Source organism: Homarus americanus, unplaced genomic scaffold, assembly GCF_018991925.1.
Source record: "Homarus americanus isolate GMGI-L3 unplaced genomic scaffold, GMGI_Hamer_2.0 scaffold23578, whole genome shotgun sequence".
NCBI classification, from domain to species: Eukaryota; Metazoa; Arthropoda; class Malacostraca; order Decapoda; family Nephropidae; genus Homarus; species Homarus americanus.
The window spans coordinates 225,045-251,760 of NW_024733231.1; the positions used below are offsets into that span (position 1 = coordinate 225,045).

At 42.3% G+C, this 26,716-nt stretch overlaps 1 protein-coding gene across 3 annotated transcripts in view; it reads right to left on the reverse strand.

Annotated features, from left to right (window-relative positions):
* LOC121869520 (roquin-1-like) overlaps window positions 1-26,716 on the reverse strand; it is a 141,989-nt gene that overhangs the window by 41,173 nt on the left and 74,100 nt on the right. For 2 of the 3 annotated variants that reach the window (XM_042370876.1, XM_042370874.1), the window contains exons 7-10: window positions 19,146-20,612; window positions 13,802-14,008; window positions 9,901-9,945; window positions 7,949-8,047 (exon numbers count right to left, since the gene is read on the reverse strand). In XM_042370876.1, coding sequence (XP_042226810.1) covers window positions 7,949-8,047; window positions 9,901-9,945; window positions 13,802-14,008; window positions 19,146-20,612 — 1,818 coding nt within the window. The remainder of the gene's footprint in view (window positions 1-7,948; window positions 8,048-9,900; window positions 9,946-13,801; window positions 14,009-19,145; window positions 20,613-26,716) is intronic. The other variant, XM_042370875.1, reaches the window with a different exon arrangement.

The window sequence follows — 26,716 nt, forward strand, 5'->3', positions numbered from 1 at the left end:
TGCGAGGGCGAGTGTGTCTCTCATGTGAAACAGGATGCTCGGTGGTACTTCACATCTGCTTCCATCCCGGGCCAGTACACGGTCTGCCTGGCCCGGCTCAGCTTCGAGTCTAGCCCCTGGTGTCCTGCGTGTAGGTGGGCCGCCACCCGGTGCCTTGGTGCCTCCGGGATGCCCAGCCTGTCCCTCACTTGGTAGTACAGCCGTAGACACTCAATCTCCTGTGCTCTGCTCTCAGCCCATTCTCCAGCCCTGACACAGCACAGCAGATGCTGGTAGGCCTGGTCCCCGTCTGCCGCTTCCATCACAGTGCAGCACAGTGCAGAGGTCCATCACGATCTCCCCGTCACCGAGCGTCGTTACCGTAGCAGCCACCATAGCGTTGGCCAACTCCTCCTCGCCGGCCAGGTCCCTCTGGCCTGGCAACACTGTGAGCGTGGGGTAGCCCGAGAAAGTGTCTGCCACACTGTTGCATTTCCCAGGGACGTATTTGATGGTGAAGCGGTGTTGTAGAGTCTTCTCTTTCAGTCGGAACAGCCGGGGGTTAAGAACATCTTTAAGTGCCCTGTCTCCAAACAGCTTCACCAACTGTTTGTGGTCCGTCACCTGCAGGAGATTTGGGCACCCCAGCAGGAAGAGGCGGACTTTTTGCAGGCACTACACCACTGCTAGCGCCTCACCCTCCACCGCCGCGTATACTGCCTCGGCGTCGCTCAACCTGCGGCTGCCGCACAGAGCTATACGCCACCCGCCACTAAGGCATAAAGGTGCCTCTGCGGAGACACACGAGCAGTGCTGCTGGAGGACAACAAACCCGATGCTACTCCTGCTCCAGTCAGTCACCACTGCCGTCGGTCGTGACTTGTCATAATATGCCAAGCCATCCCTGGCCAGCCTGCAAATGGTTTTCTTGGCTTCTTCAAATTTACTTCTGAGGTGCTCGTCCCAATACACCGTTTTGGACTTTGGCCCCTTCAGTAGCTCCGCAAATGGCTGCATCACTGACGTGGTAGCCATGAAAGTGGCCAACTTATTGACGAGGCCATGCCATGACCTGATATCTGTCAGAGTTGGGCGGTCGGGCATGGGGAAGTTGCGTACCGCTGCCAGCCTCTCCTCCGTAGGTGTATACTCCTCCCATCCCAGGTGAAAGCCTACAAACTCCACCTCCCTCCGACACAATTCAACTTCTCCGGCTGTAGTGTGATGCCCTTGCGGGTGTACGTCATATAAGAAGTGTGATCCAAAACTTGACTGGCTTCATAAAAACTTTCTCTTAGCAAATATCGAATTCAAATCATCAGCAGTTATTCACCTTGGGTATAAGTTGTTTACTGCATCAATTTGGCAGGAATCTGTGTCACCAACCGGCCATAGTACAGCTTTGTGCAAGTGTGTGTACCAGCCCATCTGCTAATTCGAGTCAGTCGCCACTCAATCCTCAACATGGAGGGAAGTATCGAGCAAAGCTGTGCCATCAGATTTTGCTTCAGACTAAGAAAAATTGGTGCAGAAACCCATGAAATAATCAAAGAAGCCTACAAAGATGAAGAAACGTCCACGGCTCAAGTTTTCAGGGGGCACAAGTGCTTCAAAGAAGGCTGCACCTCCTTTGGAAATGTTAACTAGATTCTAACTGATGACTGGCAATTGGCTCCTTCACAGGACAATGCACCTGTGCACACTGCCCTCACTGTGAATGATTTCTGGCAAAGCACGGCATCCCAGTGGTCCCCCACCCTCCATACTCTCCAGATCGGGACCCCTGTGACTTCTGGCTGTTTCCCAAGTTCAAGTTGAACCTCAAGGGGAAGAAGATCATGGACAGAATGGAGATCCATGGCATATCGCGGAAGGTGTTCTACAGCCTCACCAACAAGGACTTCCAGATCTGCTTCCAGAAGTGGGAGGAGGGGATTCAGTGCTGCATTGAGGCCTCCGAAGAATATTTTGAGGGTGACTAAAGTTTCACTGTAATATCTTGAAAAATAAAGATTCTATGAATCCAGTCGGGGAACTTTTGGATCACACCTCATACGTGTCAAAATGCCTGTTCTAAGCCCTCATCGTAGAGCAGCGTGTCATCAGTGCATTTGTATTTCCTTGGCACCCCTTGAATCGCGTCATCGAATCTTCGGGTGTATGCGTCGGGCGCGGCACAGTGCCACATGGGGGTGCATAGATATCTGAACCTTCCCCAGGGGATGATAAAGGTGGTGAGGCGGCTGCTTTCCTCGTCCAGCCTCACCTGGTGGAATCCCCAGTAAGCGTCTGCCTGATACCATGTCAAAGGAAGCCTGTGTGTGGTGCATCTCTCTACGGCACCACCTGTTCAGCTGTTGGTAGTCCACCGTATGCCTCGGTTGGCCATTTCTCTTGGCCATCACGACCATGCGGGCGCACCAGTCCACCGCCTCCTCCATCGGCATCGGGGTGATCACACCCCTCCTCACGTCCTCGTCGAGTTGGAGCTTGACTTCCAACTCCCAGTGCCTTGCGACCGGCGTAGGTGTGTGGCAAGTATGTGGGTGTGCACCCGGGAGGAGGCGTATGTGGTGCGGTGGGCCGTCCATCACAGGCAGAGGGGAGCGGGTGGTGTTGAGCACGGTGTTTGAGAAGTGTCGATGCAAACACTCCTCCAGACGTGGCACGTTCTCCTTAACCGGCAGGAGGGGCATGCCGGGGGGTCTGAGTGGTACTGATGTGCCCTGGAACGTCGCTGCCGGCAGCCATGACTGATTCAGGCAACAGGAAGGAGTCAGGCACCAGGCCCAGCCCCTTGTTTGGCGCCAGGGAGAGGAACATCCTCTTCGCTGAATCCACAATCCGAGCCTCCTCCTCAATTGACTTGCAGTGTGCCTTGATCCAGAGCCGACAGCTGCCAAGGCACTTTACCGGCGCGTTGTTAATGCCCCTGATGTCGCTATTCGGCACATCCAGTCTCAACACTCGTAACCCTCGCGCCCTCAGGATCAACGGACCAGCCACCGTCACTTGTGCATCCGTATCTGCCACCGCCTCGATGTTGCGTGACGTCCCACCGGACAGCATCAATACCGCGATTCACAGGGACGGCAGGGGTGCCACACCCGCCGAAGCCACTGTCACGGCGCCCGACACGGTGGTGTAGCCTCCCTTGCTGGGCTCTTTGCGCTTGCCTTTACAACAGCACATCAGGTGGCCCACCTTGCCACATCCCAAATTCTTCACGGGAAAAGCTCTCTCCCTCGCCATGTCCCCATCCGCAACGCCAGCAGCTGTAGACGGGCTTGCATGGGGATGTTTTGTGAGATTTGTGCGGCCTTTGGCTCACACCATCACATACATCCGGCAGGGAAGACTCATCACCCTTGTCCGTTTCACAGCTGATAGAGTTGCCACACGCCGCCACCAAACAGGACTCATGCTTATCAGCATCTTGCTTCGCGCTCTCGTACGTAAGGCACTTGTTGTATAACACATCCAAGTTTAAATACCTCTCCCAGTTTTGGTAGAGGTCCCTTCTGAGGTCACTGTCAACTAGGCCCGCCATGACCTTTCTCACCAACATGTATTCCGAGATATCACACTCACATTGCGGGCACTCGAAGTTGCAGTCAATCTCCTGTCTCTGCACACTATGGAAATACTGTGCAATGGACTCACTGGGTGTTTGTCTGGACTTGAAGAACTGCTGCCACAGGACACCCTGGTTTGTCTTCCTCATGACCAGCCTGCTTACCGCCTCCAGCGCCTCCTCCAAACTGAGGCTCACCCATCTGGCCTCACTGAGCTTGGCGTCCACAATTCGCTGCAGTTCCTCCGAGCACAACAGATGCAAGCAGTGCACTGCGTCACTATCTGACCACCTGTTCAACTTTATCCACATGGTGAAAGATTTTTTCCACGATCTGAACGAAGCACTAGTCAGACCTACTGCACAATTGGCCGGGGCAGCCAAGGCAGGCGCCTTGGCACTTGTACCATGCCCCACAGCCTCAGACATAACTCTGAACAACCTCACAAGTGTGGAATGGTCGTGCAATGCGGCTTGAGCTGGTACCTGCTTTGCTGGAGCTGCCTGTGGGTCGGGCGACACAGGCCCTTGCTGCACCTCACTCGCCAGAAGGTATGGCGAGGACATCCATGGTGCGGGCCGCGGCTCCGACAGGAGTGGAGTGAGGCCAAGGGCAGCCTCCGCATCAGCCAGGAAGCTAACAACCTTGTTGAACGCCGGCAGGTGAGAAAGTGGTGCTACATCCATGTCGTGATGTCACTGGCATTCGTAGGTCTGTAACAAGTTCACTGCGCCATGTAGGAGGTCCAATAATAGTGTGAAGAGTTATCTTGCCTTTAATAACACCGTTCCCACCTCACATGCTCCCGGGACTTAGCCCAGACTGTCATATCGCATCTGCTTCAGTCACGCCTACATACATGCATACATACAAACCCTACATTTGGCAATAGTATTTTATGTTGTAACATATTTATTGATATTATTTTTATTTAATCCTCATATTTCCTGGTACTGTATATATTATTTTAAGAAAACAATGGCTGTGATGTGCTATGATTGTTTTTCAACTCGTATTTTGGGTTGAAATATACAGTCAACCCTCACTTTACGCGGTCCCACATTCCGCATTTCCACGTTTACGCGGTACCCTGCTGAAACCCGGGATGCTCACATTCCGCGGTGCGTGTACCCCTTTACGCGGAGAGTGTCCGGCTCGACGCTATTTTTAGATTCGCCCCTCCCGCCTGCTCCCGCCTCCGCCTGGGCAAGCCGCGCGGTAAGGTTGCGCAGTGCATGTCTCTGTTGCGTTATCAGTGACATCATATGACGTATCGGACTGTGATTGGCCATGCATCCCTACCTCCCTCCGCTGCTAGCTGTAATTGGTTTAAAGTAATATGACATGTCCAGCCGGGGGAGGGAGGGAGGGAGGAAAGACGACGCTTGACCTAGCCGCGGCAGTTTCATCCCTCCAGGCCACACCGTGCAATCGTGCATCCATTGTTCTGTAAAATGGCTTCCGCCGGACCACCGCCCCCAGAGAGAAACCTTTCCTTGCCTGGACCCAGACGCCCTAAGCCAAAGAAGACACGCCGTTCCTTAAGCTACGAGGTGAAGTACAAGATCATCCAAGAGTTGGAGAAAGGAACAAGACAGGTTGATTTGGTGAGCCAGCATGGTGTGAACGAATCTACGATCCGGACTATAAAGAAGGATGCAGCCAAGATAAAGGAGCACATGAAGATCACAAAGTCTACAGGTGCTTCTATGATCAAGTATTTCCACAACCAGGTGCTTCTCAAGACGGAAAAATTACTTGTGAGCTACTTGGTGCGTCAGGAGCAACGGAACATGGCGGTGGACACGCGATCTATTAAGGAGTACGCACGTGAACTGTATGCTGCAGTGTCACGAAAGATGGGAATTACAGAGCCCAAACCCTTTAATGCTTCCTCTGGGTGGTTACAGAGGTTTAAGATGAGGAACAAGATCACCAATATCAACATTGGTGGTGAAGAAGCTAGTGCTGACCGTGTTGCGGCTAGGGAATTTCCTCAGTTTTTACGTGAGATTATGGAGGAAGGACAGTACACCGACGACCAGGTGTTTAACATGGACGAATCTGGTCTTTTTTGGAAAAAGCTACCTTCCAAGACCTTCGTTGTGAAGAATGCCAGCAAGATTCGGGGCCGGAAGTTGCAGAAGGAGCGCATCACCGTCCTGTTTACCACCAATGCCTCCGGTACCTGTAAGCTCAAGTTATCAGTGATCCACACAGCACGCAAGCCGCACGCCTACAAGAGCATGGACATGACCAAGCTAAATGTCCACTGGCTGACCGCACGTAAGGCGTGGGTGTTCTCTACACTGTCCCTATCCTGGTTTGATGACTGTTTCGTTCCCGATGTAAAGAAATTCTGTGAGCAACAGAATGTGCCATTCAAGATTTTGTTGCTGCTGGACAACGCACCAGGACACTCGCCCCTACTGTTAGATCGTCACCCCAACGTAAAAGTGGTCTTCCTTCCTCCCAACACTACGTCTATATTACAGCCCATAGACCAAGAGTTAATCTGTAATGTAAAAGCTGCATTCTCTACTAAAAAATTCAAGCTCCTGAACAACTACACCAACACCAGGGAAGAGTTGCGTAACCTGAGTGACACCACCACCGATAGCAAGAGCGAAGACGACGAGGATCAACAGTTGGCAGAGCAAAAAATACTTTTCAAACAATTCTGGAGAATATTCAACATCAAGAAAGCTGTGGACTTCTTGGTGGAGGCATGGGATCAGCTGTCTGTAGCAACTGTTCGTCACGCATGGAGATATGTGTTGCAAGGCATTCCGGCCGTTAGGCAGAGTCAATCTGTGACTGGTGAGGTTCAGACTGTTGCCGTAGCAGTGGACCTTGCCAGAGAAGCTGCGCAGAGTGTTACAGCTGCAGGCTTCTCCGAGACTACCAACGACGACATCCTGGAGGTGATAAGGGATCCTGATGTGACCACCGACGAGATGGTAGATGATGATGACGTCAGTGAAGAGGCAGGTGGTGCGTCATCCCAAGAAGAACACCGCTTATCCCATAGTAATGTTAGGGGTGCCATCAAGTGTATCGCGAAAGTCAAGCTCCTCCTTTCCGACGACCCTGACGCAAACAGGTATGAAATCTTCACTACCCAGCTGCTGCAGACGATGGAGCCCTACTTCATAGTTTATCACGACAACATAAACACCAGCCGTCAGCAAAGCATAACAGAGTTCTTCGCCCGCAACCCACCACAGCCAGCCCAAGCCAGTGATAGAGACAGTGAAGATGACTTTGAGGGATTTGTCAGGGAGGCCCTGACAAGTGTGGATGACAGTGATGGTGACTCACCTGAGGGCCAGTAGCCTGCCCTCTGCCTCGGAACCAGCCTCCATCCCCATATGCCGACCCATCTCTTCTACTAACGTAAGTGTTAAACCTAACTTTTAGTTTTCCTAACCTAACCTTTATATTTCCTAACTTAACCTTTATTTTTCCTAACCTAACCTCTTCTATATTAATTGTGTGTGCATACCATCATAAAGTTAAGATAAAATTTTTACTACAACATAGTTGTGTGTCGTCAAAAAGTGGAGTTTGGGGTCGGCCCGGTCTCTATTTCAATTAATACCATATGTTATGTTGTTCACTTTACGCGTTTCTCACTTTCCGCGGTACCCTGTGGGTTGTATTAACCGTGTAAAGTGAGGGTTGACTGTACTGTATAACTTTCTTCAGTTATTTTTACTCGGCTACATGCACACACCATCCTCCATACATATTGTGAAAAAAGTACAGAATTACACCACAATTACCAACATCCTTCATGTTGGGTTGGTTAGATGGCTATCAAAGAAATTCTGTAAGTTTGATCTACATATCAACCCAGCTAATGCCCAGATGCCACTTGGCCTAGAGACAGTAATTTTTACGAGGAAAAAATTTCCGTAGGGAAACACAACCAACCCAACTTTAATAACAAAGCTCGGAGTTAACTTGAGGGTAGACTCACATTTTTTCTACATTTTGATACTTTTGTTGTCTTGTTTCTGATTATTTGTGAGGGGATTTTCCCATTATTATTTATTTTTATGTGTTTTGCACGCACACACACTGTATATAGTACAGGCAAAAGAAATAATTGTCAAAAGAGCAAACATACAGGGGAATATACATTTCTTTGCACATGAGTAAAAATGTACCCCCCCTCCCATTTCAGCAAATGATATTTGCTGATTTGGCAATTTGTGGCCATTTTGAGACCCAAACCCCGTGAATGGACTATAATATGAAAGGTTTTGAAATTGGCAGCTGTTCAGCCACTCACTAACAGAACCTATCCATAAAAATAATGACAAATTTAGTTGCAGACTTGATCTTGTAACTTGTATGCAAGTGGATTAAATCACAAATGAATCACTTACCCGAGTAGAATTTCTTGCTTCCATTTCTTTCCGCTTAACTTCGATCCTGTTCATCACAAGACTCAGCTCCTCTTTAAGACGCACCTCTTGCCACTCAGCCTAGCACATGAAAGATAAGTTGTCAATGGCATTGCAGCATTTCATGGGCACTTGTCATACATATATGGTAAAGGTAGTAATTATGGCTTATTGAAATTTAAGTAAAATCTTTTACATGCTTTAAGATTAATTAGTGAGCTAAAAGTTCCAGTGTACTACTAAAGGCAGAGGTAGCAGTCTTTGTCAATTTAGGTACTGAGACAGATAATGTCTTGCTCTGAGTAGACTTCTCACCCATTAATATCACAGTTAAAAATTTGACCTGGTTATTGTCTAAATGACAGGTCAAACATCTTGTCAGAGGTTCAAATACAGTAGGCAATAAGAGATAGCATAGTGCAGTACTGTACAGGCAGTCCCGGGTTATGTACTAGTTCCATTCTTACAGATGTTCTTAAGTCGAAAATGTACTTGTCGAACCACATACCTTATGTGCATACCGTATTTACAGAATAATGTTTAAAATCCCACTATATCATAGCCTATGTCCTTATATACATCTAGAATAACTTAATTTAAGAGAAAAGAAGAAATAGAATGATAAAATAAAATAAATAAAAGTAAAAAATAAGTCATAGTGCAAAGGTAGTAGGTAGTAATCAGCTATCAAACAGGGAGGTACTACTGCCTGGGAAGAAGTTGGGGGCATAATGTGTTGTCTAATGTGCCTGAGTGGGTTGATCCCCATAAAAAAAAAAAAAAGGAAATTTAAATTTTAACTTTATGGGACCTCATTCGTATTGGCAGATGTTCGTATGTCGGAATTATGTAACCAAGGGACCTATTATGTAATATTCCAATATGGACACAGCAGATTCCCACTGGTCCCTCACAACTCTAGCTTTCATATAAATTACATTTGGTGGGAAGGCTGCAAGGTATTCATTTTTTACAGCAACAGCTACTGTACTGTACACTCATAAAAAAGAAAGAAAAAAAAGTGGCTCTAGGGTCCGATTGAAATTGGAATGAGCAAGTTCGTATGGATACAGATACTGTATATCTGACTATGGAGGCCTAATAACCATTACAGAGCAATGTCCTGTGATTTAAACTACTGAAATATAATACTAAGACTAATATTTGTGCTAAAATCGATGGTCAAATGTTCTGTAGTACAGTACTTTAATGATGGATGTTTAGGGATGTATTTGTGGCACACAGTAAGAAAGGTTTGTTTGGGACATTAACAGAACAGTTGCCATTTTCTATATACAGTAATATGTATTTGTGGGAGATAACTGACATGTAGCATAAGGGCTGACTGAAATATAATGAGAAATAGTGTAGTATTTCTCCTCTACCCTTTGATTGTGTCAATTTAATTCAAAGCCTTATCCTTATGGATATCCATGCATACTCTTCTTTAGTTAAGAGGATCTTGAGGAATGGATGATGCTCTCGGTTCATGGGATTCAATATGGATTCAACTCCTTTATTATGCAATTGAAACTGAAGTGGTATATACTGTATGCATTGAAGCCAATTCATTCTTCAACAACTATCCAAACAAAATGGAAGGAAAACACAGAAATGAAACATCCAAACAAACCCAGTAAATGACTCGCTCTGTACCTCTAACATAAGGAAGTATCTGGAAAGGAGAGCAGACATACCAAGAATATATATCACTTCATCCCATGTTCCAGAAGGTAAAGTAAAGTACAACAATAGCTGCGGTAACTTGTCATAAGGGTAATGTCTGGTGCTAAGCTGTGGACACCGGCATGTTGTGCCTGTGAGGAGGTTGGCTGTGGTATATCTATCTAATAAGTCTCTCATAAGGTTTCCTAGACTAAAAATACTTGGAAAATAAATGTTATAACCATGCTAAGTACTGCATTAAGATTTACCATATTTGTCGGCCTATAAGACGCACGGCCGTATAAGATGCCTCCCTAATGTACAAGGAAATTTTTGAGAAAAAAAAAATTAGTACAATTCATCATATACATGTATTGAAAGTGATTTAAAAAAATTAAGGGAAATATATCAGATTTTGTGTATGTACAGTAGGTAATGGTAAGTACAGTGATCCCTCGGTTAACAAACGCCTCGGTTAACGAAATTTCGGTAAACGAATTACCTTTCATAAGAATCTTCAATTCAGTTAACGAACAAAAATTCGGTTAACGAAATTCTTACAAAATCATGTCAACATGTTTTCGCTTGCTCACCAGCTGGAATATTAGTCAGCCAATACAGTAATCGGTTCTAGGGCTTAAATTCGTTCCCATTTGCGTAAATATCAAGAAGGTTGTACTATTCAATAATTTTCCAAGTTTTATATTAAAATTTTCAGTCATTTTAACTCTTATTTAACATATTTGGAGTACAGGAAACTAGTTTTTGGTGCGCCAATCAGCCACTTGACTCACCCACCAAGGCCTCAGTTTGTATCTCTGGTCAGTGGAGGTAACATCTTGCTTGTGGCTCTCCTTGAACATAAACTATTTTTACATTTTTACAATACAATTATTGGTCATTCTGAAATTTATTTAACATATTGACAATATATAGTGCAGTGCAGTGTTGATTTAAAGAAAATAATCTTGAATTACACCTAGTGAACTTAAAATTTTATGGGTGAAATGACGGCATGAAGCATGGGGTGATTTCTCTTCCACCCCCACTTCCTTCTCTTCTCCCTTCTCCTCCACCCCCACTTCTAATTCACATCATCATCATCATCAACCAGGAGCCTTCTACATACACACCTCAAAGTAAGTGTACTTTACTGCATTTTTTTTTTTACTTTGTATGTAATTTTCGGTGAACTGGAACCAATTACCCAAAATCCCATTGAAACAATGGTTTCGGTAAAAAAAAATTTCGGTCAATGAACGACCTTCTGGAACGAATTGTGTTCGTTAACCGAGGGACCACTGTAAAAGTATGCTACCAACCTGGATTTAAATTTACTATATTTAAAAAGAAGTATATACTCAGCACAGTATAGTTAAAAGTTTTATGATCAAATTTGTATACAAAAAGCAAGGGGTCGAACTATGTATGCGTAATATTCTTGAAGAGTAAAACTTCATGTAATTCTGTAGGTCATTAACGATGAATGATAGCTACATGCCCTGTGTAGCCTATCCTTATTAGTAAGTTACTTTATCCTGAGCTTGTCTCCCTTACCCCAAGGTTCTTTCTTTATGTTGTTACATAAAGAGCAGAACCACATTTTCTATATACAGTATGTTACTGTACAATATATTGCGGCTTATACGTCAACCTTTGAAGCTTCAGTTTTTGTGTTCTAAACTAGAGGCCATCTTATACAACAGGTATAAAATGTCAACCTCTAAGTACACTCCACCACTAGCATCAGATTCTCACTTCACCTAACTGGTTGGTCTCAGTCACTTAATTTCCAGCACTCACACACAAGTTTTACCTAACTGTAGCATTTTCCAGAAGGGTAACTGTTTCTGAACTCAGTCTAAGGTCAGTGTTTACACTAGTCATACCGACACCTTTCAAAACATTAAAATATCTTTCGGTGTTAACTATAGTTTCTTACTAGGGCAGTTACTAGGTACTTGTAATATTTGTTGTTAAATTGTTTAAAAATGCAGTTATGGTATATTCGGGATTTTGTATATGTTTATATGTATATGGTGTAAAGTTGTAAACAAGGCAGGTGTCTGGGAACTGCTGGCTGGCCTGCAGCAGCTTGGCCAGTGTTCCCATCGCCGCCAGTGATTCGGAGGCAGAGTCGGCAGACCCATATGATATATGATAATTTTTTGTTTGATAATGATGAACCAGAATTTGAAGGATTTTGAAACTTGGATGGTTTACATTGGTATTAAATATTAACTTTTAAGAAACTTTAAGTTTATATTGTTTTAATCATAAATAAAATATTTTAATCATTCACCAGTACCAGCAAATGTAGACTTGGTTCGTTTGTTGCCGCATACTGCCTACACAGTGTACTACCATTAATAATATAAAGTACTGTTAATTGAACGTTTTATTTTGCTTTGTTTTAAGTAAAATAAGATAACTTTTTTTAATCATATACTGTACCTAGATTCTGTGTGCTTGTTGCCATATACTGCTAGTACAGAGTACTACCATTTACTGTACTGTACTGTCACTATACCCTGTAGTGCACAATATGTTTTGCTTATTATGTACCACAGTTATTAAGCTTGAAAACTTTTTTACTTGTCAATATATTTAATAATAAACTATCAGGACTGGTAAATTGTCATTGCTAACCTTGTGTACAGTGTATCTTATATTTTTACACTTGTAAGAACTGTATTGTTGTGATTTGTTTACACCACATTCATGTGCCTCAGAAACATTTGGGTGAAAGAAAACTGTAGTTAACACTGAAGGGTACTTTAATGCTACAATTAGGTCAAACTTGTTTGTGGGTGCTGTTAAAGAGTAAATGTTGGCAAGTTTAGCTAACACCGAGGACAGAGCTTTCAAATTGCAGTTTAGGGGGTCGACTTAACTATCAGGTATAGGCCTAGACCAACAATTTCACTTGAAATAATTAAAGTCATTTTATACTCCAGGTCGAATTACAGGCCACAATACATGGTACTTTAAATCTACAAATACCTAATACAAATGAAGATTTACAGCTAATTTTCTTTTCATATTCATCTGTTAACATGGCTGGTAGCATTGTTGCCAAGTCAGACTTGTCACTAGCCACATCCCCCCTAGCCCTCTCACTACTAGGCTGAGCTGTGAGCTATGGTATTGTTACTGTATTCTTCAACTCCTAATTTCAGGTAGATATACCTGTATGTAACTTTCTTAATTTTTTTCTCAGTTACCTGCACACACAAACCTACATACAGAATGTAAAACGCAAAAATTATCAGACGGTAAAAAACATAAAGGAAATAAACATTTCTTTGTGTGTAAGAGGAAACATGCTGAGCGGGTAAGCAGGAGGGGAGTGGAGTGTGGGTTTCCCGTTGCTTAGGGGTTTGAAGAGACAGGTTCCCAGCTGGGCTGTGTTGCTATGGCAAAAGTGAAAGCCAAGCATCCAGGGTGTATGGAAATAGGATCTGTGTTAACCATTCATTTAGTTTTTCTTTAATGATTTTAGCTGCATTTTTTTCATCTAGATAATATATAAATGTTGCTTGAAGTAGCACAATTGTTAAATAACATAAGAAAGATAGGAATAGTGGTAATAGAGGTACAGTACAGGGAGTTGTGAGTTTGCTTCAGCCTTTAGGCTTACCATGTAGGCTGTTACTTTATATCTGTGATAGTATTTCTTACGTTTTTTCTTCATATTTTTTCTTGTTTTCAGTATTCTATATTAGTTTTGCACAGTATTTGTCATAAGAACACAAAGTTGGAAGTAGTGTAGTATATTTTTGGGTTCATCAGGAGAGTGCATGTGACCATAGCCATAACTAAATATTGAAAATGACCATACCTTTTCCAACAATATTTGGTTTTATCGACACATATGATGAAGGCTGACTTTTGGGAAAAAAGGTGTCCTATCATCTGGCAAATACAGCACATAGTTTTGTCTAAGAAACACAGGTAAAATGTAACAACTGCTTGATCATGTCAGTCAGTGATGTCTTCTGGTTGGACATCACGTGTAGGAAAATATCTTCATAATTTCTCTGCTAGCTGGTGCTGAAGTAAGTACAGTACAGTAAACATGACGAGCATAAGATATACAAAAGAAAATTCCCAATAAATAAAAGGTTCAATACCCTGGAGTGCCTTTTATGAAAAAGCTACAGTACTTACCATCCTCTTTTCATCTAAAACTGCAGTGAACTGCTGCCTCAGACATTCTTGCTGTGCTGGGTCTGCAGGTATTGTCCTTATCCCGGATGACTCAAGATGCGAGAGCAGGGGATCAACTATGCCGTGGCCCAGAGTGTTCATGTGCTCTAGGGGTGTGGGTATGCAGGTCATGACCCCCACAGTATAGCCTCCAGGCTGATAAAGAACCTACAAAAATAAAATAAAAAGAAGTATGCACGTAATTTGTAGCCAAACTATTGTATTATGGGTCTAGCTAAAACCAAAACTGTACACTGCAACAAATACTGAAAGGTATAGGAAAGAATTTGAATGAAATGAATAATTTGTGAGACCTGGTATGATGATGATGAGTTGAGAGTTGGTATGATGATGATGATGAGTTGAGAGCTGGTATGATGATGATGAGTTGTGAGAGCTGGTATGATGATGATGAGTTGTGAGAGCTGGTATGATGATGATGATGAAGAGTTGTGAGCTGGTATGATGAAGAGTTGTGAGAGCTGGTATGATGATGATGAAGAGTTGTGAGAGCTGGTATGATGATGATGATGAGTTGTGAGAGCTGGTATGATGATGATGATGAGTTGTGAGAATTGGTATGATGATGATGATGAGTTGTGAGCGCTGGTATGATGATGATTTGTGAGAGCTGGTATGATGACGATGATTATAATGAGTTGTGAGAGCTGGTATGATGAAGCATTGTGAGAGCTGATATGATGATGATGAAGAGTTGAGAGCTGGTATGATGACGATGATTATGATGAGATGTGAGCTGGTATGATGAAGCGTTGTGAGAGCTGATATGATGATGATGAAGAGTTGTGAAGAGCTGATATGATGAAGAGTTGTGAGAGCTGATATGATGAAGAGTTGTGAGAGCTGGCATGATGATTTGTGAGAGCTGGTATGATGCTGGCTGAATGATACATTAATTGTTTGGTGCAGGTAACCCCAGAGATGTGATATTTCACATTAAAGATAGTTATAAATCAACACCATCTCCCTATACAGTACGCCCTGACAATTCACAGATTTTTAATTTGCGGTCCTCGATCATTCGCAGATGACACCCTGGATGTACCCAAGAATGTCTGCGAGTAGTTTTAAAGTTGTCGGCATTTTTCCGGCCGAGACAGGGAGCCCGCGAGCTTTGTGGCATCCTGCAAGGTGTTTCTTTTGTCCCGGGAGGCTGGTCCACACGCGCTCCCCCTCAGTCCGGGATAAGCACCTGTTCGTCTCGCTCGTGTGCTACTCTGCTCTCTTAACAACTGTGCTCCTTGTGCTTGTGATGGATCCCAAATGCCCCCAGCCACCTTCATCCTGCTGTGGGAAGGAGCTCAAACAAGTGAAGAGAGAAAAGAAAGTCATGTATTTCTCCCATACGTACGCCTGGCAACGGGAGCGGGTAAGGGGAGTGAGTGACTGGTAGTTAGTGTATTGTTTGCAGTTGTAACTCTCTTCACTCCCTGCCACATTTCACTGGATTTACTGTTATTATTAGTTGTTTACTGATAGAATAGTGTTTAATAGTGATTAATCATGTCATTGTAGCTAGGTTAGCTCATCACTGTAACCACCAGGCTACTGGGCCAAGCTGTGGTGTTATGGTTTTCAACTCTTATTTTCGGGTAGATATACAGTACGTAACTTTCTTCATTTATTTTTACTCAGTTACATGCACACACCATCCTAAATACATATTGTGACAAAAGGTAAAAGAAATATTTGTCCTAAGGGCAAACACGTAACAGGAGGAGAGCACAGAGTGTAGCTGGTGGGGAGCGTTGCTTGGGAATCGGTGTCCCAGATGATCTTCGTTACTATGGTGGAGCAGGGAGTGTACGTATGCTAATGACGACCGTATTAAAACTTTCATTTAGCTTTTATTTACTGGTTTGGCAATAGTATTTTTTTTTTGTAACTTACTTACAGTATTAGTATTATTTTTATTTATTCCTTACATTTCCTGGTAATGCACATATTACTTTAAGAAAATTATGGCTGTAAGGTGTTATGGTTGTTTTTCAACTCGTACTTTCGGGTTGATATATTTAACTTTCTTCAGTTATTTTTACTCAGCTACATGCACACACCATCCTCCATACATATTGTGAAGAAAGTACAGCATTAAACCACAATTACCAACATCCTTCATGTTGGGTTGGCTAGATGGAGTTTGAACTACATATCAACCCAGCTGGCGCATTTTTTCTACATTTTGATATATTTTGTTGTCTTGTTTCTGATTATATGTGAGGATTTTCCCATTATTATTTATTTGTATGTGTGTGTGTGTGTGTGTGTACAGTCTGCGCAGAATGTGAGATCGTGTGGAGAAAAAATATTGATATTTACGATTATGTTATATAAATAAAGTCAAGTAACACTTACCACTTCAATAATACTTTGTAGTGTTTCCTCTGCACTTCAGACAGTATTTTAGCCTTCGAGGAACACTGTCAGCAAGGTTTTGAAAGAGGTCAGGTGGCAAGTTAGCCCAGGTATCCTTGATGGCTGCCTCTAGCTTCGGGATTGATGATGTGTCAGCGTCGAGCAGATGACGCTTAACAATGGACCACAAATTTTCTATTGGGTTAAGATCTGGGCTACTGCCAGGCCAGTCATTAAAGAAAGGTACCTAACAGTCTTTGAGCCACTGTATGACACTTTTAGCAGTGTGGCATGGGGCACCGTCCTGCATGAAAAGGCTTGCCTTAGCTTTATCAAATGATTCAGGTAAGAAATCACTGAGCAGTTCAAGATAGTTGTACTGATTCATCATCTGGTTCTTAGGGAGGATTACTAGTTCACCAACACCATAATACGTAAAGGAAGCCCAAACCATAAGCGAGGCAGGGTGCTTAACAGTCTTTACAGTGTACTGTGGGAGGTGTGGATCTGAGTGGGGCGGGCAGTACACCCTCCCACCACCACTCCCAGTCACAGAAAACGTAGCCTTGTCGGACCATAATACACTTTTCCATGACTCTAAAGCCCACACTTCATATTTCTTGCAAAATTTCACTCTATTTTCCTTCTGCAGGTACGAAAGCTCTTAAATCCCAGGTCATCGTGCAGGGCTTGTTGAACACAACGTAACGAGACGTGACTCAAAAGACGGGGGGTTTCTCTCTTTCACTTCACGTGCTGTGAGTGAGGGATTGGACCGAACTTGTCGAGAAATAACCTTAAGTGTCCGTGGAGACAATTATTTAGGCCTACCAGACTTAGGTAATGGAGCTGGTAACTCTTCCTCTCCAAGGTCACGGAAACATTTGACAAGATTTTGAACAACTCGTAATGCCACACCAGTCTGAGCCGAAATTTCTTTCAGTACATGGTTCGCTTTGTACAATGCAATCACTGCTGCAATATCGTCTCTTGTAGTAACCCTCCTGGACATCTCTATGTCGGGTTAATGCACCTTAAACTAGACAAAACACGGCCACATGGAGCGGGAACCCGCACAATAAATCTTCCCCTCACAGTTGCCAGAGGCGCACTGACTACAAGCCGTGACGTGTTCTCAGTTGCCAAATGTCACCACTTGCCAGCAAACCAAGCGTTTTGACATCTCGCATCCCAGGACAGCCTTCACAACATATGATCTTATTTTGGGAGAACCTAGTTCGTCGGCCCTATCGCGATTTAATATTCCGCGCAGACTGTATGTGTGGCTACACACACACATATACAGTACAGATTAAATGATATTAGCGGTTTGGCAATTCGCGACCATTTTGAGACCCAAACCCCTGCGAATTTTAAGGGCATGCTGTATAATGAAAACATCTTGCTTTAATGATATCCATCGAAAAACAAATTCTTTAGTGCAAACTATGGGTTGTTTATACTCAAATTAATAGCCATCTTGCAAGGAGTCCAGCAATGCAAATTATATTTGTCTATGTCAAGTCAGTGACTTTTATAAGGAAACTATTTTTAACCCTATGCACCACACACCTCTACCTTCACCTGTCAGCCTACCCACATGCCACCACACAGCCAACCTGCGTATTACAGCCCTGTGTCTGGTTTTTTGTCGATCATAAAACGGCCACCACATGGCACCACTATTATCAATCAGCATCCTACATTGTGCTTATCATCAGTTTTTTTTTCTTATATATATATATATATATATATATATATATATATATATATATATATATATATATATATATATATATATATATATATATATATATATATATATATATATATATATATATATATATACACACACACACACCCCGCCAGGATTCGAACCCACGATCTTATAATTGTGACCGGGGAACGCTACCTCTGGGACACCAGGACACTAAAAGCAGTCCTAGACTCTGTTATATTTCACACAAAGCCTGTTCAACGAGCTTATGGCGCCGTGAACCTCTAATGGGGACCACCCGTGCCGCTTAGGTGATGAGAGCAACGTTTTACCACATCCGGCTTCGAAACACGAGGATCCATATATATTCCATTAGCCCAATAAAGCACGCGGACTTCTACATATAATCAACACCTCACCCCGCCAGGATTCAAACACACGATCTTATAATTGTGACCGGGGAACGCTACCTCTGGGCCACCAGGACACTAAAACAGTCCGAGACTCTGTTATATTTCACAAAAAGCCTGTTCAACGAGCTTATGGCACAGTGAACCTCTAATGGGGACCACCCGTGCCGCTTAGGTGATCAGGGCAACGTTTTACCAAATCCGGCTTCGAAACACGAGGATCCATATATATTTCATTAGCCCAATAAAGCATGCGGGGTGAGATGTTTTTCAGGAACCTAACCTCATCATATCTCGGAGGTTACCTGTAGTGTTGTTAATATATATGGTGGACTCATTAATGTTTACATTCTTTTATAATTTCTCTAAGATCATTAACTTCACCACCAGTAGTGTGAATAAAAAAGAAAAAAGAAAAGAAGGGAAGGCAATCTCCTGCACAAATGCACATTACTAAGGAAGCAGATGTATTGAGGGGGCAAGTCCTTAAATGAATCACACAATGAAAAGTTCTATAGCTATAATGTGACCTCACTCACCTGCTCCATAGGTGCATCCCAAATTCCTTTGCTACAAGCCATACTTACATCTGGATCCAAGGGGGTGTTCAGAATCCTTCTTCATGCAGTTAAGTTTGAGGAAAAATTTGGATTTGAGAGGTTTTAGTGTACACAGAGAAAAGAAATGCAATTACATTTCTGAAAAATATGTAAATTTAGACGACAGCAGATAAATGTAAATCTAAGGAAACTGTCTTAAATTATACTGTAGAAGTTTAAAAACAGTACACAATTATATTCACCTGTGGCATGGGTGAAATTGCAGGTACTGGTCGTCTCACAGTTGGAGTGGTGGTGGTTTCAGTCGGGTTGCTTGCCGAAGACTGGATAGGATTTGCCGGCTGGATGACTGTGCGTGACATTCTGGAGATTGGTCCAAACCGACTCACCAGCGGTGGGTCAAAGGGAATGAAGTCATCCTTTCCTTTTGCATCTTCTTTCCTGGCAGCGAAGGTGCGGTAACCGGTGCTTGGGTCGTAACTTTTGTCTATTGATTTTGAAGCAATATAAAAATCAGCACCAGAAGTCCATATACTGTACGTGGATGTAAATTCTTGTGGTTTACTTGGCTCTTCACCATTTTCAATTTGGGTTGCAACTTGGTGAGTTGCTTCTTTCCCAACAATTGTCTCAAGTTGATTTAAGATAGCCTCTTTTCTCTCTTTTAACTCTTCCATTGATTTGGTTGCAACACTTGTTACTGTTGTCAAAGAATTAGTTGTTGCTGTTGTAGCCACACAAAATGTTGTGCAACTAGTATCTGGCCAACACGAGACAAGCGGGTGAATAGCGGAGCTGGTAGGCTTGGTATTGGCAATTGGAATACAAAACTCACTAGTATGACCAGTAACATTATACACAGGTGCTGTATTTAGAAGCATTGTCGGAGCATTTCCACCATATAAATCAGGGACTATTGCTGTCGCCTGACCAGAAAAAACAGCAGTTGGTGTGGAAGGTATAGGTTGTTGGGAAGGTGCAAACACTGGAGGTTGGCAAGGGAAGGAACTGTAAGTGTAGTCAGCCATTTGTGCTGGGTGAAAGGGAGTTGGTGCTAAAGCTGATTGTATAATTGTTGGGGCAGGAGTTGGGGCAGGTAATACTGGCATGGACTGTGTATGAGCTGGGATGTGCACAAATGGAGTAGGAGTTGAAGGTACTTCCCCTGGTTGTAATATCTCTTCAACTGTCCCTGTCTTCTGGATGACTGCAACAGGTGCATGTTCCCCATTTTTTGCAGTAATGACTGTTTCTACACCTCCCTGTGGCTGTTGCTGTGGTTGGGACTGATGCTGTTGGGACTGATGGTGCTGCTTGATGGTTGGAGCTGCAGGTGGTTGTGGAATGCCTTTCCCGTGCTTACGACTTCTATTTCTATACTTCTCGAGCTCCTCTTCGGAGTGGGCAAACGTGCAGTTATTACCCCGAGGACACCCCCCTCTCTGGGTTAAATCTCGGCACATGCTGGTCTTGTACTTTGCATTATGTGGGTGATGGGCATCGGGCATTTTTCGATTGCCATGATGCTGTATAAAATGTACTAATCCTGTAACAACTGCTCTTACTGCTTCCATGGCAGCTGCACAAGGTTTCCAGCCAGGAGGGGGAGCATCAGGGGAAGGATCTAATGCAGCCAATAATTCTAACTGTGGTCTTAAAGATGACAACTGGCCTGGATCTCCTGTTCTTTGAAGAGCTATCACCAACTCCTGTAATAATAGTGAAATAAAGTCACTGATAATCTAGCGTTAAATCATGTTATGCACCTTTAAGCTACAGTGATATCTCCATTAGCTGGAACAATTGGTGCAGAGCATTTCTGGGAATGGGAGATTTCCGGGTAATGAGTCGACTCTCAAAGCCGGAAAAAATCCCCCATCCCCGGAATTTTCCAGGTAACGGAAAAATTTTCCCAGAAGCTCCAGAATGATGCATTATTTCATCTCTCAAAGCCGGAAAAAATCCCTCATCTCCGGAATTTTTCAGAATTTTCAGGGTACTGAGAAATTTAACAGAATTTCCCAGAAAATGTGCCTCTCGGTAAATCATTCCCGAAAGTCAGAATTTTGCGGAAAATTCCGACTAGGAACGATTTTCTGAGAAAATTTCAATTCCGGCTATTGGAGTTCCGGGTTTGAGGGATTCCAACTAAGAGAGATATTACTACTATAGTGCATTGTTTCCCAGCTGAGAAGAGATGCTCCACCCCTTCCTCAAGAGTTACAGCTGATTGGCTATTGCAATTCTGCCTGATTTCGTCCTAAAATAATGATGTATTTCTAAATGAGTTTATTCATAATCGTTGGGTTGACTGTTTCTGACAAGAAAGATATTTAGCTAAATTATATAAAGATACATACATTCATTAATTATTTTAAACATGAGCACGTAGGAAATTTATCAGAAATATTATACATGAATTAACTGTTAAACTCTGGTAGCAATTTCACTCTTTCAGAGGAGGCATTTAATATATACTGTACTTATTTTTACCCACAATAAGGCATACTAAGACAAATTACATATCAGTAATACTACATTACAGTATACAAAAACTAACATTTTAAAAGATCAGAACTACATTGAAATATTACACGGCCCCTGAAAGTTGGTGGATGAGTGCGACAGACTGGGGATGTTGGCCGCTCTAAACGTCAGCAGAGGCGGGAAATATGAATTTGTTCGAAGTCATATTTTCCGCCTCTGCTGACGGCCGTGTAATATTTCAATGTAATTCTGATCTTTTAAAATGTTAGTTTTTGTATAATGTAGTATTACTGATATGTAATTTGTCTTAGTATGCCTTATTGTGGGTAAAAATAAGTACAGAATATATTAAATGCCTCCTCCAAAAGAGTGAAATTGCTACCAGAGTTTAACAGTTAATTCATGTACGGTATAATATTTCTGATAAATTTAAAAAATAATTAATGAATGTATGTAGCTAAACATCTTTCTTGTCAGAAACAGTAAACCCAACGATTATGAATAACCTCATTTAGAAATACATCATTATTTTAGGACGAAATCAGGCAGAAATGCAATAGCCAATCAGCTGTAACTCTTGAGGAGGGGGCGGGGCATCTCTCCTCAGTTGGGAAAAAAGGCACTAAAACAAATAATTAAACTTAACTCTCATGACCTTACAAGACAACCCCATTTATCTTAAATTCTAATAATAAAACCTGCAAAACACCTGAAAAAAGTTATGTACAGTGCTTTTACCTTTCACTTAATACCTAATAATCTAGACATCACTGTTGTGTTGTTAGATGTGTTCATTCGAGACTGCTGTTTGTAGCAGTCCACATCTGACCTTGCTTACAAGCCATTGTTTGTAGCAGTCCACATCTGACCTTGTTTACAAGCCATTGTTTGTAGCAGTCCACATCTGGCGGGAATTTCGAACGACACATATTTAAGAGTTCGGACAAATGTTTCTTGCCTGGAAAGGGTTCAGAATATCCAAAATGCAGACTTTCGATGGTTAACTGTATTAATTTTATGACAGCACTTAGTCTGTCAAAGTGAGTTACATTATAGTATATAAACTTATAAATCTGAAATGACAGAAGTGTCAAGCAATGATTTGTCCCCGTGGGTTTTGCGGGTAACATTACCAATGGCCAGCCAGTCAGAACAACAGACATCACAGAGTGAGTAAGGAAAACCATATCTCAGTCTTTTTATATTTATGCTACAACATTATCAGCATACAGTAGTTAGGACACTAGCAAAGCCTCAACAGAATTATATAACCCATTCTCATAAGGCCTTCAGCTAACAAAATGACACTTACTGGTGGGAGAAAGGTTGATTTCAGGCAAGATTGGGATTGAGATGGCGGTAAGCCTTCTATAAATACAGTAAAACCTCATTAAGGCAGATATCGCTCAAGCCCGACAAAATTATTTCCCTAAAAATAATTAAAAAATTAAAATCATACAAAAATTAAAAAGAAATGTAGGACAAAATTTGTTCTCCGATGACATGTCTGCAAAATTTCAAGGGACCAAGACATCAGCGTGAGGGACACAGGTGCCTGAGAGTTAACAACTGTTGTATTGGGAATATTATTTCATTCACTCTAGTAATGATACAATGTTTATTATTATATTATCATAGGTACATGCATGGTTTATATAATCTATTTATCACTGTGCCCATCACCATTTTCAAATTAGACAACAAGATATGCATTTCTCTCATACGTATTTCGATCGTACGCCTGGCAACGGGAGCGAGCGAGTGACCGCTAGTTAAGGTGTCGTCTGCAGTTATATCTCTCCTCCCTCCCTGCCGTATTTCACTGGATTTACTGTTGTTATTAGTGTTTACTGATATAGTAGTGTTTAATAGTGATTAACAGGTTAGACTCATCACTGTAACCACTAGGCTACTGGGCCAAGCAGTGAGGTGTTATGGTTGTTTTTCAACTCGTATTTTTGTGTAGATATGCATAACTTTCTTATTTATTTTTACTCTGTTACATGCACACACCTTCCTACATACATATTGTGTGAAAAGTAAAAGAAATAATTGTCCTAAAGGCAAACACATAAAGGGAATATACATTTCTTTGTACAGTACACGAGTTTGTAATAGCCCGTCTTATAGGCAGAAGCATTTATATAAATGGGTTTATTACATTTGATTATATACAGTACTTTATCACCCCCTGTAACTTTCCACTAGCTATGAGGTAGCCCGTTCAGAGCACGTGATAAGGTGTGCCTGCGGGCAGTTGGGTTTCGCTACTAAAAAAGCCTAGCTACTATTACCAACTCCAGCGTGGTGGTGTCAAGAATAAAGAAAAAGAGAAGTCCAACCATCAAACAACGATCAAAGAAATCAGTTCATAGGTGGCAGCAAAGTGGGAACAGATAACAACATTCCGGTTAATACATACAGTATACATTCTATACATTCTACAGAACAAGTCATAAGTGTTTTTACAAAAAGAAGAGAAAACCGCGACTGTTATATTCTTCCAAAGTGTATTATAATATCCCGTAATGAAAAGTTATATGTTGAGTGATTTTTATTTTGTCATCCAAAGAGATGTACAAGTTTCTTTTTCTCAATAGTTATTGATAACTTTTAGCTATTGTGGCAAGTTGGCAACACCCCTGTATGGCAAACCAGGCATGGCGGAGAAGAATTTGTGGCATCAACAATCAACATCCTGTGAGTGGATTCTCCCAGTAACAGCGCCATTGGGTCTTACAGTGTTGTCATATACCTAAGTGCTTCGAGGTTTTGCAACACGTGGACCTTACACCATTTAGATATCACAAGTTGTTTAAACAGAGTGTTTTGGTTGTTCGTGACTTCCCGTGTGTACCCAGCAAGTCCACATATATATATATAGGGCTACCAAGAGGTTTGGCACACAGAAGAACCCCTGACAATCACCCGTGGTGGACGTTCCCAGCGAACCCAGTGACTCCATGGCATTTTGGTGGATAGTGGACTCAACCGACACCATTTTGAAGCTTCAATTAGTTGCTATGCAACGGAGACATCATCTGATCTACTATCAACCCGGAGGACATTGACCCACTGACCGTGACCTTCACATCAGCTGTGACTGCGTGAGGGACTACTCCACCTGACAGCTCCCGTTTTCTGCGATGACTCAAGACTACATTCCTAGGTGTTTTAGCTATACATTAGATATATACCCACAGTAAGATACTCTACAGCATACCATCACACATTAGTCATCGTGTAGGTTATAGTTATATTATAAGTGTCTTACTTATTTTAATATATATTGACGTAATATAATTTCCAGTACAGTATAGTCTCGATTTACGCGGATTTCCTTTACGCGTTTGGTCATTTACTTGGTACCTGGCCCGACCGGCAATTATTAGTTACGCTGTACATTCCATCATTTAAGCGGGAAGTGGCGCGGGCAGGGTGCGCACTAGGCCACCCAGTCAACAAAACATTACCGAGTTCTTCACCCGCCACCCACCACAGCCAGCCCAAGTTAGTGATAGTGAGGATATGGACTTTGAGGGGTTTGATAAAGAGGCCCTGCAAGCCTCTGTGGTGGATAGTGATACAGGTGATACAAGTGATACAGGTGAGGGCCAATAATCTGCCCTCTGCCTCGGAACCAACCCCCCATCCCTGTGTGCCCAGCCATCTCTTCTACTAACGTAAGTGTTAAAAAACCTAATATTATTGATATTTCTCTTAAATATTAATTGTGTGTGCATACCATCATAAAATTAAGATGCTATTTTTACTACAACGTAAGTATTGTGTCAGAAGAAGGGTAGTCTGGGGGGTCGGCTCAGACTCTATTTCAAATTAATCCCATACGTTCTGTTATTTCGTTTACGTGTTTCTCGTTTTACGCGGATCTCCACGGGTTTAATTGACTGCGTAAACCGAGACTATACTGCATTTATTTTTCACCTGTTCATCTATTGATACTTTCATTATTTTAATTATAATTTATATCAATTTACAGTAAATGGATGGACAAGGTTATTTTTTTTTAGGTTTGTATCTAAATAATTTTTCAAACCTTAGATGTAAAAAATGCTGACTTTATTTTTTTCCCAGGAAAGATAATAATGTTAATAATTTTCAAACTACAAATATGATAGTTTTATAATAATGTTCAAACTGCAATTATGGCAGGTCAATAATGATATTAGTATTAATGATGTCGTAGACACATCTTTTTAAACTGCAAATGTGAGTTATACAGTAATATTTTTGTCTTGTGAGTCAGAATCCTCCAGTTTTGCCATTGTACATAATATACTCTCCATAAGGCATTGCAGACTAGGGCTTGAGTAGCTGTTCAACTGCAGGTGTCAGTTTTTCCATTTTAGTGCTAACACACATATGCATGTAACATGGTTAGGACACACATATGCATGTAACATGGTTAGGACACACATATGCATGTAACATGGTTAGGTTTATGTATAGGGTTTTTCTGCCAGTTTAGTTTATTCCTCGCAGAGCTTGGAGGGTGTGACAGAGCGATGTAATAGCCCCTGTCTTATAGGTAGAAATATTTATATAAAGGGGTTAATTACATTAGATTTATATTATCACCCTCTGTAACTTTCCACTACCTATGAGGTAGCATGTTCAGAGCACGTGATAAGGTGTGCCCACGGGAAGTCGTGTCACTTAGTGCTGAGCTAAGGCATTAAGTAGCCAGCTCTCTGGCCACCTCTTGCAGCAGTAGTTTGATATCCTTGACTAGAGGAAGACTTTATTGAGAGCGTCATCGTGGAGGGTTCCATCTTCCCTCGAGGGAGGACGCATATTACCGTTCTCCCTCGACGGGTATTACAAGCACTCTTACTCAACCTCTCACACAAGCAGGACATATTTTAGAAGAGATAATTAATATAGCTTCCATCCTCATTTAACACTCATAGCTACAGTGATTAAGTTATGGTGATATACACTGGGAACTGTATATATTATATTTTCTTAATAAATGCAGAAAGGACAGTTGGGTTTCGCTACTGAAACCCGGTATACTTTTACATGTTCCAGCCCCATTAACTCATCAAGAATCAACGGTTAAAGGGCCAGTTCAAGTTAGCTGGCTAAGTGAGGGAGGGGAAGAAGGTCATAGAGTGGGGGGCATTGCTAGGGAATTGGCGTGCCAGCTCATGTTCATTACTATGGCGAAACAGGGAGTAATATGCAAATGGCGGCTGTGTTGAACTTTCATTTGGCTTTTATTTACCGATTTGGCAATACAGTATTTTTTGTTGGTATTATCTTTATTTATTCCTCACAATTCCTTTGTACTGTATATTATTTT